The sequence below is a fragment of the Watersipora subatra genome, chromosome 9 (assembly GCF_963576615.1).
Source record: "Watersipora subatra chromosome 9, tzWatSuba1.1, whole genome shotgun sequence".
Taxonomy (NCBI): Eukaryota; Metazoa; Bryozoa; class Gymnolaemata; order Cheilostomatida; family Watersiporidae; genus Watersipora; species Watersipora subatra.
In genome coordinates this window covers 52,044,783-52,061,761 of record NC_088716.1, presented here as the reverse complement: position 1 = coordinate 52,061,761, position 16,979 = coordinate 52,044,783, and the positions used below count along the sequence as shown (strand labels likewise).

General features: G+C 36.7%; 2 protein-coding genes across 2 annotated transcripts in view; one reads left to right on the top strand and one right to left on the bottom strand.

The window, feature by feature from the left end:
- The window catches only part of LOC137403636 (charged multivesicular body protein 1B2-like), a 233,842-nt gene that overhangs the window by 201,448 nt on the left and 15,415 nt on the right, over nt 1-16,979 (top strand). The gene's annotated exons all lie outside the window — the stretch shown is intronic.
- Nucleotides 1-16,979, bottom strand: part of LOC137403861 (zinc finger protein 26-like) — a 29,784-nt gene that overhangs the window by 9,687 nt on the left and 3,118 nt on the right. Inside the window, exons 4-20 of the mRNA XM_068089953.1 lie at nt 15,435-15,773; nt 13,744-13,989; nt 13,568-13,661; nt 13,286-13,382; nt 11,824-11,981; nt 11,678-11,720; nt 10,476-10,600; nt 9,471-9,614; nt 9,117-9,217; nt 8,587-8,694; nt 7,734-7,913; nt 6,638-6,704; nt 6,199-6,358; nt 4,676-4,794; nt 3,768-3,920; nt 609-830; nt 105-324 (exon numbers count right to left, since the gene is read on the bottom strand). Coding sequence (XP_067946054.1) covers nt 105-324; nt 609-830; nt 3,768-3,920; nt 4,676-4,794; nt 6,199-6,358; nt 6,638-6,704; nt 7,734-7,913; nt 8,587-8,694; nt 9,117-9,217; nt 9,471-9,614; nt 10,476-10,600; nt 11,678-11,720; nt 11,824-11,981; nt 13,286-13,382; nt 13,568-13,661; nt 13,744-13,989; nt 15,435-15,773 — 2,576 coding nt within the window. The remainder of the gene's footprint in view (nt 1-104; nt 325-608; nt 831-3,767; nt 3,921-4,675; nt 4,795-6,198; nt 6,359-6,637; nt 6,705-7,733; nt 7,914-8,586; nt 8,695-9,116; nt 9,218-9,470; nt 9,615-10,475; nt 10,601-11,677; nt 11,721-11,823; nt 11,982-13,285; nt 13,383-13,567; nt 13,662-13,743; nt 13,990-15,434; nt 15,774-16,979) is intronic.

Below are 16,979 nucleotides of genomic sequence, written 5' to 3'. Positions count from 1 at the left end.
AACTATACATACAAACAAGCCCATAGGTTTACATCTATACAAACAAGCGCGTAGGGATACAACTATACATGCAAACAAGCCCACAGGTTTACAACCATACGTACATAAAAGCTGAGTAGCTGCCGAGAGGCTTAGCGCATATCTCGCATCCAAACTGAAACTGATGGCCCTTCATATGAGATCTGAGGCTCTCACGTGTGCTGTATGATTTCTCACATATGCTACATTTATAGTTCCGCTCGCCAGTGTGCACATGAATATGCTGAGAGAGCATGTATTCGTTTTTGAACACCCGAGGACAGTTGGGACACGGCACTCCATCCTCTGCAACACACAGTTAACCTTGCTGAAGCTTGTCAATAATTCATAACGTATGTACCAGACAAATCCTTCAAAAATAAAGAAACAACTTTTTAACACATTCTTAACGAATGAGAGGGTAATCGAACATACTAAAATACAATGACTAAATTTTGCTCAACTTTTATCTTACTGTTTTAAATACTAATCACCACTTCTTCATCGTAGCTTAAAATGAAGAATGCACGACCTTGAAGCGCACCCACAAGCTCTGAGATATCATAATATCAAAACCAAGCACCATCTACCTTTTCTAAAATGAACATTCTTGCGATGCCTCGAGAGATCCTGCTTGTCGTTAAACGAGCTTCCACATTCTTCACACACCCATTCTCTCCGATTGTCATGGAACTTGAGATGAAGGTTAAGTTTATACTTCTGGATGAAGCCCTTGCCACATATTTGGCATGTGAATGGCCGTTCAGTTGAGTGAAACTTCTTATGCTGGTCCAAGTTTCCCTTTACACGACCTGCAAATTAAGATCGCAAAACGACGATCATTGCTGTGTCGGTGGCTAGCAAACAAGGGTAACTGACTGGAAGCTGCAAATGTTGGAAAACTGCTAGTTTGAGATCAGCGTTTTGAGTGATCAGCGCTTTGAGTTTGAGATCAGATCTAATAACGAGTCCTTGTACGAATCGACGTACGAGTCTATGTACGGGTCCACGTAAAACACTAAGCAAATGACAATCAATGTCTTTGCATATACAAATGTGAACTAATACCTGAATGTGTGACTATCCCGAGAAGCAATAAAAGGTATATCTTGGTTGAGCTAAACCAAAAAGATAACTCTATTCACTCTTTCATAGAACTACTTAAGGTTAGTCACTGGCAATAGAGGTGATCAAATTGCATGAAACCAGTCTTTAAACTATCGACTTTCACTTTAATGTTTTATATTTATCGTTCAAATTATATTAAACTAATTATTATGCTCACAGGCAGTAATCTGTCTACAGTGTTCATAGTTCTGCAGGCCAATCTCATTTCCTGAGTAGGATAAGCTATTGAGTGTTGCGTAAGAGAACGAAGTTTTAGATATCACAGAGACACAATGATGCATGAATATATCATTACACAATAATAAAAAGGGGTTTGGGGTTACGGTGACAAGGAAGGCAGGTGCTATTAAGGTTCAGCACTCAACGTTGATTGCTCTGAAACTGCAAACAGCGGTATGGAAGAAACTACCGATTATCACGAGTATATCCACTTCACATGAAATCAGTTCAGGCTGATACATGAAACTCTGATATAATGAGTGATACACGGTAGACACTACTACAACGTCAATAAACCCTTCTGGTATTGTTCATGTTATAGCGATTTTTTTTTGTTATCTGACCCGTAAAATACTGTAAATAGCCTAGTGACCCTAGTCCATTCCAAGGTCTTCCAAAACTCACCCCTTTGGCCCTTCAACATGGAATAAACAAATCAAGGGGAGTGCACACCTTCAATGTCAATTTACATCAATTTTTTTCTACACAGGAAAGTTTATTCTGCAAAAATAATACCAAAATAATTTGCCTAAAGTTGAGCTAACACATATTTTTACTATAAAGCGGTATCACCAGGGTTCAAAGTTAGAATAAATGATTGATTTTAATGGAATTACAACTAGTGACATTCAGACTAGTATTCCAACACTCTAATACCGATACTAATCAACTGCCTTCAAGTATTTCTGAATAATTGTTTAGCTACTTATTCTACATGCTTTATCGACACACCTGACGATCTCTCACGGCGAGCTAGACAGCTATGATAGTAGTATATATAATAGAGACAACCCTATACGTCGTTTCATCTCCCAAATGTGGCAAGAAAATGATATTTAACTACATTATTGTTATTATTATTGTTGTTATACAAACCGAATTTGAGAACTTGCACCGACTTAAAGTTATATGAAATTTTAACGTAATATGAACCCAAAACTTTAAATAAACTCTTTACGTTAAGTGGAATTTATGTTATAGGAACATCTACTATATATAGTGACAAAGAGTATATCACACATAGATAAAGCTTGCATAAAATTTGAATATAGATAGTCGCAGTGTGTACAATACTAACATATATAACTAGTAAGTACAATCCTAGCATGCACTATGTTTCCATGATGCGCAGTGCTTCGGAGTTGCACCCTCTCCGAATCATGGAAACAGCGTCTTCGCACTGAAATCACTGTGCACTGATCAGTGCGAAGCCAGTGCAAATTCGCAGCAAGGAAACAGCAATTGCGCAGTGGCTGCGCATAGCTCTCATGCCGTGGAGACGGATTCTTCGAGGGCCATAAACTAGTACAAATGTTATCTCGCTAATCTTGTTTTTTTCTATTCTTCCGATCTTCTTTCACCTAAATTTAATTATGGTCTGCACCCACGAGGATGATGAGGTGATTACTTTCCTAGACTTTGTTATCAATGCCAACACATTTCGAAAAATAGGTGGCAAGTCCTAAATTAACGTTTAAATAATATATTACTTAAAAAATACTTATTAAAAATATATTACTTTGTAAAAATTGTGTTAAGGTTTGTAAAACCTTGTGAATGTGTATTGTAAATAAAAGTATAATGATGACAGAGGCATAAAAAGACCGTTTCTGACGTTCGGTATCCATGATCGATTCAATTTCTCCTTCAGGCGATTCGATTTATACAATTTCTCTTCTCTGGCTAATTTGCTGAAAACCACTGCGCAGCATGGAAACGTACAATCCCCTCGACTTTGGAGGGGCTGCATCGCAGTACTGTGCACCATGGAAACATAGTGATATATAACTAGTGAGTACAATACTAACATATATAACTAGTGAGTACAATACTAACATATATAACTAGTGTGTACAACACTCAAATTTATAACTACAGTGTGTACAACACTCACATATATAATTACAGTGTGTACGACACTCACATATATAATTACAGTGTGTACAACACTGGCATATATAACTAATGAGTACAATACTAACATATATAACTAGTGAGTACAACACTAACATATATAACTAGTGTGTACAACAATCAAATATATAACTACAGTGTGGGCAACACTCACATATATAACTACAGTGTGTACAACACTCACATATATAACTAACTACAGTGTGTACAACACTAACATATATAACTACAGTCTGTCCAACACTCACATATATAACTATAGTGTACAACACTCACATATATAACTAACTACAGTGTGTACAACACTCACATATATAACTACAGTGTGTACAACACTAACATATATAACTACAGTCTGTCCAACACTCACATATATAACTATAGTGTGCAACACTCACATATATAACTACAGTGCGTACAACAGTCAAATACATGATTGAAGTGTGTACAACATGCACAGCTACAGTTACTAGCTTGTCAACACTCACATGTATAATTGCACTCTGCACACTTGTATGGTTTAATATTCTTGTCAGCGTGGTCTTTCCTTAAATGTTCACAGAACTGTGTGACGCTGCCAAAGTGCACCTCCATACCCTTTGGACATTCAGTACACTTGATAAAGGCTCTCTGATTCCTGTCTGCAACCCGAGATAAACCTCATGACCTCATGACCTCATCCACAGTTATACACAAGAAAGCACGAAAATGCCCTTTATGAATATAATAATGACAACCAGCATGTTGACTTTGAAATAAGCGACTTACACCATATCCATGATTTACTTACCTACACGTAAGTCACACACAGCTTAAATACAAGCCACTCTAGCCTTTTGGGCTTTTAAATGTTTAGATTTTTTGAAGTGCACTAACACTTCAAATAAGCGTGGGTTTACAATGGTTTATATTTCAAACAAATCTAATTTAATATTAGACAATAATGTGAAACGCAGTAAGCATTCATATATTCATTAAAATACTCAGTTAAAGATTGAAACATGTAAACAGAAAGAATACTCCAAATCGACATAATTTAAACCCGAGTGTAACCGATGCAAAAGCAAAGAGAAATACTAGACCTGAGTGCCCTCCAGTAATTGCTGCGGCAAATCAGGATGGTAAGGTAAAAACACAAACTGATACTGATGGGTTGGGGACAGATCAACATGAGCAAATTTTAATAATGTATAATTAAAACTACATTGTACCATACAAAAATAGTGAATCACTGCTACTTCAAATACTGAGACGTGTAATAAATTTGCTTTTGGGTGAACAGCGGCTTTATAATGTTTATTTGCTTTAATATTGGACATCTTGACTTTTAACTTCCAATTTAGTTGTATATGATATGCACAAAGACAACCAATGAGATAGTCTGTAACATACTTACAATGTATAGGCTGATCAAGCACCTCGCAGTGGTTCAGCAATTCCTTGTCAACATGACTCATCTTGCATCGAGTGTGCCAATCAGTAGAGGCTATCAACCTATCACCTTGCTGCCAATCTCTACAATATAGCAGCGGTAGAATTTAAACAAATGATAGGATTGAAGGTATAACAGCGGCAATCTCTACAACATAATAGTAAAACTTACCAAATATATTGGCTAACTAAACAAAATCTTTGCTGTGGGCAGAGCATTATTACCATGTTATTTCGTTTTATCCAATAATTTTATTTATAACGACCTTATATTCTTGTACAGTAGCTTCTCCAGCCAATTACCGTATTATTATTATTGCCGTATTATTATTATTGCCGTATTATTGAATCCAATGTTCGAGGCAAGCGGTGCAAAGGAATTTAAGTTTGTTATGTTCCCTTTCCTATTATAACGAGCAATATTATATCGCTATTTCTTACTTATAACTTTATTTTATTACTGATAGTTTAGTTACTGATCATATTACAAAAGCGGCGAATGCAAATCATCCATTTGTAGCTTCGTTAGAAGCATAAAGCCAGCTTTTCAACAGATACATGCTCAAAACAATAGATGCCTCAAATGTTAAATTAGTTTTGAGATAAATGAAAATATTAAAAAGCTCCTGCTGCAAAAACTTTGCAGAATCTCGTGCTACACATTCTTTAAATCAGAATCTCTTTAGTAAACTCCTTCAACTTATACTATAAATTATTCACTTATCATTAGCTTAATTTTCCATCCGTACTTGACAGTACTAACAAACACTGAGTGTCGTACTTGACAATACTAACAAACACTGAGTGTCGTACTTGACAATACTAACAAACACTGAGTGTCGCTTTCCGAGCTGCGCATGCCTTAACAACAGACTTGCCAGCTACAAAACTGGTTGTGATTCACAACCTTGCAATGACTACAACAACCCATCCCAGCGATAAACCTAGTCATATGATGAACCGAGATTATCAAGTATTCACATGTCTGGACCCTACAGCACTACAGCTATCCACCTAAAAGAAATGCAACAAAATGTTTTCGTAAAATAAACAATGGTTGATTATTAGATGCAGTATTGTTTTAAAAGGAGATTAAAAACTGTTCTCGATTGTCAATTTCCAAAGTTTAGTCCAAACGCTGAAAAAATTAATATTCACGATAAACCAAACTGAACGGAAACAGACGACTCCAAGAATCCCTACTATTACAAATGTAACTGCAAAAGTACTATGACTAAATAGGAGTAAGTTAATAAATTGAACTTTTACTTGTCGACAGTAAACGCAGGTTCAAATATTATTGAAGAACATCATCCTGCTATAATTCGACATGTCGACTGACTACTTGGGAATAAACGATCTATCAGGTGATACAAACACTGAGCCAGATAAATAAAGAAGCATCATCAATAAGACGACTTGAACGTGAACTGGCTTGAATAGAGCACAGCTCGTCTCAAAGGCAGCCCATCACATGCAAACACTCACCTGGGTTTGGCAGACACTGTCTGACCATCACTGTTCATGATTTTTGCACCTTCATTGGGAGGAACAGTTATGACTACGTTGATTGTCTCTGGTATTCCACTCTCATTGCGAAAGGAAACAGGCATTATTTGTACGACCGAGTTGGGATTTCCGATCACATCTGATGCGATAAACACCAACAATGAGTAGCAAGACATAAGCTGTAGATATGAGTGTTGGCAGACTAACAGAAAACTATTCAGGCCGATAAAATAAATGATAATGTATTAATTTTATATCGAAAAAATACATAGAATTACATATACATACATAGAATTACCATCATCTACTAGCCTGAGTAAAGGTGTGCATAGAGTTACTACAACTCAATGATCAAATTAACAGTATTCAGAGAGAGATCATAACCCGGTGACCGGATTAAGAGATTTCAGAGGATTACCTGTACTAGATGAATTGCTTGTCACTATATTCTGAGGTATCTCAACTATCTCTCCCATGTCTGATATCTATAAAACACAAGTAACACAATTGTACACAGATAAAAAGACTTGCGGCAAAATAAAACCAAAAAATCCAAAATTTTCACCCATCCCATCAGCGATCAGTTTCCCAATTAAAATGAGAAGCTAATAGAAACACAGCTACATGCAGGTATTTGACCATTAGTGGGACCTACCAAGTAGTCGTACGAGTGTGTAACATGTTCTTATTTATAAGGTAATTTGTGCCGATGATATACGAAGAGCATAGTTGATGATGCGATTTATGTGAACACGGCGTGCATGACAGCTAACAAGCCCTATGCTATTCTTGCTCCCCACAAGGAGGCAGACACGGACAGCAACTACAGTAACACATGATATAACCCAAAGAACATTCAATGAACCCCATTCCCGTGTTTCCCTAAGCCGTAAGTCCCCGCAATGATGTCCGCCTGCCACTGAGTTTCACCATAAACTGCCGTTGAAATACCACCACCTCGAATGATCATGTAAAAATATTACTAAGGAATTAGGAATCAACACAACTCACTTGTATAGAAGGCTTCTCACCAAACAACTTAACATACTGTCTTGGGCTATTAAAACACTGTTGCAAGTAGTAAAACACCACTAGCCTACCATTGCAAGAATGCTGCTGCACAGTAATAAACCAACCGCAAAGAAATGCTAAAAAAGTAGAGATATAGAATGAGATAAGAATGATAATGACTTATGGGTAGACAACAGATATTGTCACAAAAGAACTGCAGTCTGCTACGCGTCAAATCACCAGCAGTTAATTCTCCCAACTATCTTTACATCGTAACTAGGAAATACCCAGTAGAATATTGCCATTCCGCTGAAAACGCTTTCAGAACAGTAAATTAAAATCTAGACTGAAAGACAGGGACCGGAAAGAGTTGATGTATGTAAAATATATATTTGAAATTTTAATAACGAAAAACACTTTTTGTCACCGAAACAAGTCAGCCAGAAATCATGTGCTGCTTCTGCATACCAGCAGCTATTACCGGCTCTACGCCCATTACCAACCTTAATGGAGCCTTTTTCAAGCCTATACATAGAATTTGACTTTGATGCATCCACCTGGCCAGCCAATAGCTGCAGGGCATCACCAAGACTTGTCTCTGAGCGACTTTCTTGTATGATAGCTTTGCAATCACCTTCATATATTTTCTTTAATGGAGCCGTGTGCCGCCGCTCCAAATGCGCCTACAAGCGAAGCCAGATTCAAGCTAACTTCATCGAAACCTTCAATTCTCAACAAAGCACGACAACAATGGCAACTTTAATCCGCTTCCATGAACATTGATCAGCATGTTGATTCACTAACCCTACTAGCAATAGAACAACATCATAGATACCACGGAGAAAACTATGTAAAAATTTCCCAGGAGGCCAAACATAACGGAATTCAAAAGTATTATTTAATACAAAATATTCAAGGAATTAAATATTGACTTACACAAAATTTTAGTAGATCTATCTATTTTAGTTTCTATCATTTGCGATGGTTTTTTGTGTTTGAGGTGATCTGATTGCCAGAATGTTTCAAGATTAAATTCAACCAAACTTAATCACGGTAAAACGCTCGGAACAAAATATAGGTGAAATCACGTAATTGATACCGGCTGTGTCTCCATTCTGTTCGGGCTCTTTGCAACTATAGATGTCATAATAGCACTTTCGTTTCATCTGTACATTCTAACCATGATTAGGTTTTGTCGATTTTAATCATTAAACATCCCTGGCAGTCAGACAACATTAAACACCAAAAACAATCGCGAGTGATAAAAAATACTGATATTTTCCGATAAAATTTACTAGTGGTTCGTGCAAGTTAATCTTTAAGTGTGTGGATAAGCCGAAGGCGTGGCAATCTCACCTCCAAGGCAGCCTGTTCATGAAAAACCACGGTCTTGTTTAGGCTTGTCTTGCACAAGTCGCAGTGCTTGCTAGCTTTGTAGTCATGGTACTCGGTGTGCTTCAACAGCTGCAACATCGCACACTCAATTCACATCTTAACACCAACCCATGAGTTACCAATGAAATATTCTGACTCAACAACAAACCTATGAACTCAACCTTGAAGCCTTAGAACTTGCCAAAAGTCAGCAAACTCGATAACAGCTCCAACTTCCAACTAGCTGCCAACTTATCAACAACTATATTCGAGATTTAACTGAAACATTCATCCTATACAACCCAACAGCGGTACACAAGTCTAACCTTAACATAGCAATGCGAATTCACTGTCAACAATAAAATCTTTAATTAAGAAGGCCTTGGAGTAGCCTCAGGAATTGTCGGAGCGATTTGATAGGGAGGGAGAGGGGCTTGACCCACCTATCAATTATTGTTATCTAAGAAAATTATTGTTTATCTAAAAGAACAGAGTAGAGAAGCTCCCCTCACCTTCTGCTGGTAGGCAAACTTTTTATTACACCGAGTGCATGAATATGGTTTGTTCTTAGTGTGCATGCTCATGTGGAGCAGGAGAGAGCCAGGATAGGTGCCTGCAAACCATAGTCAGCATATCACCACGAACATGTAAGACAATTATAGTCGCCTAAGTTCATTAGTGAAACAAGCGTGAGAGTCTTAGTGATCGTCTGCGAGACACGGCAAACCTAAACACAGTTTAAATCAGTCAGTGCTATTATTTCTAAGCGTAACAGTAATAACAGTTAAGATGGTGACAACATTCAAATGAACATTAATGTAGCAAATTCAAGGAGCTGGTTTAGAAAACATGCACCACAAACTTACACTTGAACTGACAGATGGGGCACTGCCAAGGGGCATAGTCTCTTATATGTGCCTCCTTAAGATGTCTCACCATCTCAAGCTTAGACCTTGGCAGTTGCTCGGAACCCTCGTCACCACAGTAGTTGCACTTGTAACCCAAATCCTCTGCAATGTTGCAGGATTAACAGAAATCATTTCAGAAAATGACCATCGCGAGCCCATATTAAAATGACAGGAACTCACTGACAACGCTCGATCAGATGAGATGTGGGACAGTTACCTCCTAGCAGTCAGCTGATAGCAGTGAAGCTACAACTCTAAGAGCAAGGTTCTAACTGCGGAACATGTATATTCAAGAATGTAAGACTTGAACAGTTTGACACATTGAGTAAATGATAGAGTGATCTTGAGTAAATGATAGAGTGATCTTGAGTATAATGTTAGAGTGATCTTGAGTATATTGTTAGAGTGATCTTGAGTAAATGATAGAGTGATCCTGAGTAAATGATAGAGTGATTTTGAGTAAATGATAGAGTGATCTTGAGTAAATGATAGAGTGATCTTGAGTATATGATAGAGTGATCTTGAGTATATGATAGAGTCATCTTGAGCATATGATAGAGTGATTTTGAGTATATGATAGAGTGATCTTGAGTATATGATAGAGTGATTTTGAGTATACGATAGAATGATCTTGAGTAAATGATAGAGTGATCTTGAGTAAATGATAGAGTGATCTTGAGTAAATGATAGAGTGATCTTGAGTAAATGATAGAGTGATCTTGAGTAAATGATAGAGTGATCTTGAGTATATGATAGAGTGATCTTGAGTAAATGATAGTGATTTTGATCAATGATAGAGTGATATTGGAGTTTCGTGAACAATTATCATACTTCATTCCTGATATAATGTAAGTGTAAAAATATGTATGAAAACAAGGAGGGATTGACATGAGAACACGATGTTAACATAGGTATCTATTAGAAAACAAGCTGTTATAGAAATATAGGAGACGAGTAACATACCATCCGCAGCGCAGTGTGCTTCTAAAAGTTCACGAGGCTTTATCTTCTGAAAAACAGCCATCACAAGGTCATCCACAACATAACCTTCCATTAACAGATCGCAGAATAAGACAGCTTCTGCTTGCCTGTAACAAGAAAGATAATTGGATAGCAGTCATTTTATCAACGTAAAAAAACAGTTGAACATAGCTACTCTATGATCAAATAACACATGGCGAAGCAGTCCACTTTCGATAACTTGAAGGTACGGCCACATGTGCAGATTTTTTTGTTGGTTCTGACCGAAATCACGAAATGAACGAAAAACACAGAATTATGTAGCCGAATTTCACAGAATTGTCAGAGCTGTGCATGCACACCGAAATCATCGACGAAATGCTTTCAATTGGCTAAACAAATTATTAGCGAGCGATTTTAGCAGCTTTCGCGATTGGTATAGTCCAAGATACATATTACGACACACAATAAAAGTACCAGCGCAATTCGACATAGTACATACGAAGCAACTGCTTAGATTGCGCTATTGTTGGTTTTTTATCATTCGGACACAATGGCTACAAATAGTTTCTTTTTTAATAATAACAGTTTTTATTTAGCAGCAAAAGTTCCGTTGTAGAAAGAGTTGCCATATGTAGCGCAATCAAGTCAATTGCATCGTATGGTGAATTGCGTTAGTGTTTTCTCGCGTGTCGTGTTATGTGCCTCGGACTACATAAATTGTAAAAGCTGCTAGAATTGTGGTCGCTAATAATTTGTTTTGTCAATCAAAAGCCTTTCGTCGATGATTTCGGTGTGCATGCACAGCTCTGACAATTCTATGAATTTCGGCCAAATAATTCTGTGTTTTTCGTTCATTTCGTGATTTCGATCAGAACCAACGAAAAAATTGGCACATGTGGCCGTCGTACCTTCATGTTAGAAGTTTTGCTATTTCTAACAAGAGGCGATGTGGTTACAGCAGGTGTGGCTACAATGGCGTGGTTACAGTAGGTGTGGTTAAAGCGGTGCTTTATGCATAATACTAAACAGAATGTATTCAATCGATATTGGCTATTGAATAGCTTCAGACAAAACTGAGCGAAAGAGAAACACACAAAGAGAGGTAAATGACTAGTACGTAGATCAAGACTAAATAGGTTACATTAGCCTAATGTACTGTATAAGACTAGAGATCACCTAAGTGACCTAAATCTAATGCTTACTGCAAGCCCTCTTGTCTAATTCTTTCTTCCTCATCTTCATACTCTACAAGCACCAAGCCATCGTGTAAGCTATCTACTGAAGAACAATTTCAGTGCATGGGAATTGTCTGCACATGGCTCCAACTTTTATAGAGAACATCACCTACCATATTCTTCATCATCTGAGTCCCCAGCCGGTACTTTTGGACTCATGGGCATTGGATCTGAAGAAAGAACCTCCTCGACGCTGTTGTCTTTTCCCATTATCACTTCCTGAATCGTGTTGTTCTTTCCAACTATGTAGGTTTTTGTAACTGGAACCTTGCTGAAAGCCGAGTATATGTGAATAAATATGAGTGCGAATCAATTAACACCCCTAATAAAATGCCAGTACAAATAATTTCCACACAGTATTTCAGCGCTTACAGGTCATCAACCAACAGTGAACTAATGGAGTAAAAGGTTTCCATTCACTAGTAAACAACTTTCCTCGGTAAAGATTTGATACACAAAAATTAATGGTTATTGAATGGAGGGCTACGAACTAAATTATAACTTATTAATAATACAAGGATTTCCTATTGCAAGAAACTACTGACAGAAGTGCACTAGTCAATTGCTGTTATTTAGGATAGACATAGTTGATTACTGATTGACCACATACCACAGATTGACCAAGAGTGTGGTTAACCATAGTCGACCACGGACAACAGTTGACCAAAGAATGTGGTTGACCACAATCGACCACACTTTATACAGTGAACTGGTCAGTTACAACTGACTAGTTAACTTTATAAAGCACACCGTCAAACGCAGATATAGAAAGTTCATCCATTACAACAATTGTTTTGTATGTCAAAGCTGTCCTATGTTAGAGCAAATATGTTTATTAAAATACATTGAAAATACATTTCAAACAATTATTTCCGGTATTAAAATAAGTATAATATAAGAAACTATGTAAAGAGCTCAAAGTAAAAACCTAAAGTATGTGTGAAGACTAAAGTGATAATCGATAAGCGGATACTGAGAGTAATAGCGAAAAATCAATGTGAAATCAACTTCCAGAACTGTTTATTAGTTTTTGCATCTATACATTTCTACTTGCTTCTTGTCTGCAGCTAACAAATCTAACACCATAGACTTAGATCGACATATGATTGTTCAATTATAGGTGTCTGTTTACTCCTTAGTTGCTTTTCTTCTCATCGATAACAATTATGCCGCAATATAACAACTACAGTACATTGTTATATAACAATATATTGTTGTATTGCAATGTAACAACTATATTGTTATATAATGGCTATATCGGCATACTGTTATATAACAATATATAACGTCTATGAATATATAACGTTGATTTTTTACCAACAACGTGTTGATTACCACCTAGAATGTGGAGTGCGTTCCGTTTAGCTTTTCAATCATTGTTTAAAGCTTGCCATATCGAGATATGTAACCTGGTGAAACACTAATTAATGCGATATCCATGTAAGACTGTAATTATGAATTTGGGATTGTCAGTTTGTAATGGACCAGTCACTCGTGTCCACATGAAATGGTATATGGTTGTGTGTATCTAAATATCACATCGTGTGCTAAAACCGTAATGAAGAATAAACTCACGCGGCCACAGGTTTGGGATCTTCATCTTCGGTCTGACCGACCAGAGATTCCCTGGAGACGCTTTGTGGTGACAATCCAGCCTCTTCGGGCACCACAGCTAAAACATTGCAGTCGCTTATAAAGCCAGCAACCAATTACTTCTGCATAAGCATTATGATTTCAGCGGACAAACAAGAATCAAACTTCGTACGAGAGAAAACCTGCAATAGATTGACAACTCCTCAAAAATAAGAGCGGATAGAGCCAGGGCTAACAGATAGCAAGACAAAAGAAAACACCAACCTGGCAGTGGGCCATCTTCTGCAACACTATTATCTTTTTCGCTGTCCATGTCACTCTGCAGGGTCTTGTAGTTGGCTGTGATCATCATCTTTTTCTACAGAAGAAAGACCGTAGTAGAACATGCAAGGACATCTATACAAATCAGGTCGAATCAAAGGTACAGGACAATACGCTACCTTTGGCAAAGCAGGTTTTGAACTTTGAATTGCGCCCTCTTTAAAGAGAACCACCTCTTCGGTGTGAAGAGCCAAAAGATCCGATTCATTGAAAGCATCAGTACGTTCTGGCAGCGTCGTACTGTCCTTTTCCTCTTCGATGACAGTTAGACCATCCTCTGCTAGTGAGCCGCCAACAACAACATCATCTGATTCAATCACTGGCAGTTCCTCTACAGCCTCTCCAATCTCTATGGAAGTGTCTGCCTATAGGATGTTGATTTACGAAATGATATCCAGACCGAATACCGACAATGTGATCACATGAAAAGTGATTAGATGGACAATTTACGTTTCATTGATCACAATTTACAATTTACAAAAATCATGTGGTTAAATTGAAAAGCAAAATACACAAAGGTCCAGCTCACTCTGTTTCACTTAAAACAAGCAAAATTGCCAAACAAACAAAAATTGATTTCAAATGTTAATAATTTCAAATGTTAATATTGAAGTCTATGGTTAAATAAATAAGGGGAATAGAGCCTTTACTTCTGTTTGTGAGACGGATTACTTCAAAACTCTGTCTGGTTAGTGAGAACCAGCCTCTTAAACAGCCATCTGACTAGAAACTCAAGTTATGGCTAGTTATCAGTTACTATTTTATACTAGTTATGGCTAGTTATCAGTTACTATTTTATACTAGTTATGGCTAGTTATCAGTTACTATTTTATACTAGTTATGGCTAGTTATCAGTTACTATTTTATACTAGTTATGGCTAGTTATCCGTTACTATTTTATACTAGTTATGGCTAGTTATCAGTTACTATTTTATACTAGCTATGACTAGTTATCAATTACTATTTTATACTAGTTATGGCTAGTAATCAGTTACTATTTTATACTAGCTATGGCTAGTTATCAGTTACTATTTTATACTAGTTATGGCTAGTTATCAGTTACTATTCTATACTAGTTATCAGTTACTATTTTATACTAGCTATGACTAGTTATCAATTACTATTTTATACTAGTTATGGCTAGTAATCAGTTACTATTTTATACTAGCTATGGCTAGTTATCAGTTACTATTTTATACTAGCTATGACTAGTTATCAATTACTATTTTATACTAGTTATGGCTAGTAATCAGTTACTATTTTATACTAGCTATGGCTAGTTATCAGTTACTATTTTATACTAGTTATGGCTAGTTATCAGTTACTATTTTATACTAGTTATGGCTAGTTATCAGTTACTATTTTATACTAGCTATGGCTAGTTATCAGTTACTATTTTATACTAGTTATGGCTAGTTATTAGTTACTATTTTATACTAGTTATGGCTAATTATCAGTTACTATTTTATACTAGTTATGGCTAGTTATCAGTTACTATTTTATACTAGTTATGGCTAATTATCAGTTACTATTTTATACTAGCTATGGCTAGTTATCAATTACTATTTTATACTAGTTATGGCTAGTTATCAGTTACTATTTTATACTAGCTATGGCTAGTTATCAGTTACTATTTTATACTAGTTATGGCTAGTTATCAGTTGCTATTTTATACTAGTTATGGCTAGTTATCAGTTACTATTTTATACTAGTTATGGCTAATTATCAGTTACTATTTTATACTAGTTATGGCTAATTATCAGTTACTATTTTATCTCAGATTCTTTTTATAGCATTAAATAAAATGTACCTTCTCAATGGTTGGCTCTTCAGTTAATTTAGCCACAATTGATCGTCCACCAAAATCGACTCCAGAACTTTTTACAGGGCTATGACACACTTGTTCTGTCTGTACAACTTCTCTCACTTCAAACATGGTGACATCTGTCGTCTGGTCACCCTCGAGGCCTAAAACTTCTGTAGCACTCTCTGACTGTTCAACGGTATCATCAGCTGAAGAATGGGCCTCTTCAGACACAACTGCCGGTGCAAAAATGACAGGAGCTACTTCCGCCACCTGGCTGTCAGCAAGTGCTTGATCTGAGTCAGCTGCAGAGACTGCACCCCGCTTCTTTCGAGACGCATATGTCTGCAAAGATAGTGAGTCGTCAGGTCTCTATAGCAAGCTTTCGACAATGTAAGGTTATTTTTCAAACATTTTGAAACTAATTAAAGGTTGATTTGCAACCAAATTCACATTACAGTTATTTGGTATCATAAGATTCACCATGTCTTACTCTGTTATATGTTGTAGGTGCCAAATATATGGGAATGTGATTACAAGCTCTTAAAAGCTTAAAAACGAACAGTTAATCGCAGCCACACGAGATCGCTGTAGTTTGGATTCGCTTTTCAAAACGGCTCAAATGGGACGTAGTTGTTACAGGATGGTTTCTGTTTACACTTTCATGCAACCTCATTCGTCGAAATATTTTCTCAAATATACTTCACGCATTCAATAAAACCATGTCTATTGTTCTTACGCGTCTGTTTTATCATCATTGTAATGCTGTCACTTTTAGCACTGATATCTTATAACGTACTGTAAAAAATCGTTAAACTTTTTAACCTTAGCTCGAAGGAGTACATATCATTGTCTGATAATCATGACGAGCCTGTTGGTCACCTGGATAATCGAAAAGTGCTGCAAAAATTATTTTCAAAGTTTTGGGTCATGTGATTAGATTACGACTTGACGATTGAATAATGTCGAAACAAAACTGTAAAGTAGCGAGCATCTATATTTAATACGGGGACTTCGGTAAAACCCGAAGTGCTTGTCATAAACTAGTGCTACGATATGTTTTATAGTGAGATTTTTATTGGCCTTTCAATACACGCGAGAACATCACGTGACAAGACGATAACCAAACTGTAATGAATACGCCAGATAAATAAACAGATTCCAATCTACGGCGGCTTTTCGTTTTTGAGCTTTTAAGGGCTTGTAATCACATTTCCACGTATTTGGCACCTACAACACAACAGAGTAAGACAAGGTGAATCTTTTGATACCAAATAACTGTAATGTGAATTTTGTTGCAAGTCAACCTTTAACAATATACATTATACATGTATGTGCATTTCTAAAATTGCTGAAATTTGTTTAATGACTAAGCGTCCTATGCCAATCAGGTACGAAACGCACAAATTTTCATGCGTTTCATTATTATAATAATAAAGATAAGAAATGGTTGATCGATATGAACGTTGCATTAGCTAAAATTAATCGGCATAACGAACTTCTAGCTGTCAATTTTCCATAAAGAAATTGGACAGCACCTTGACAGGTTTA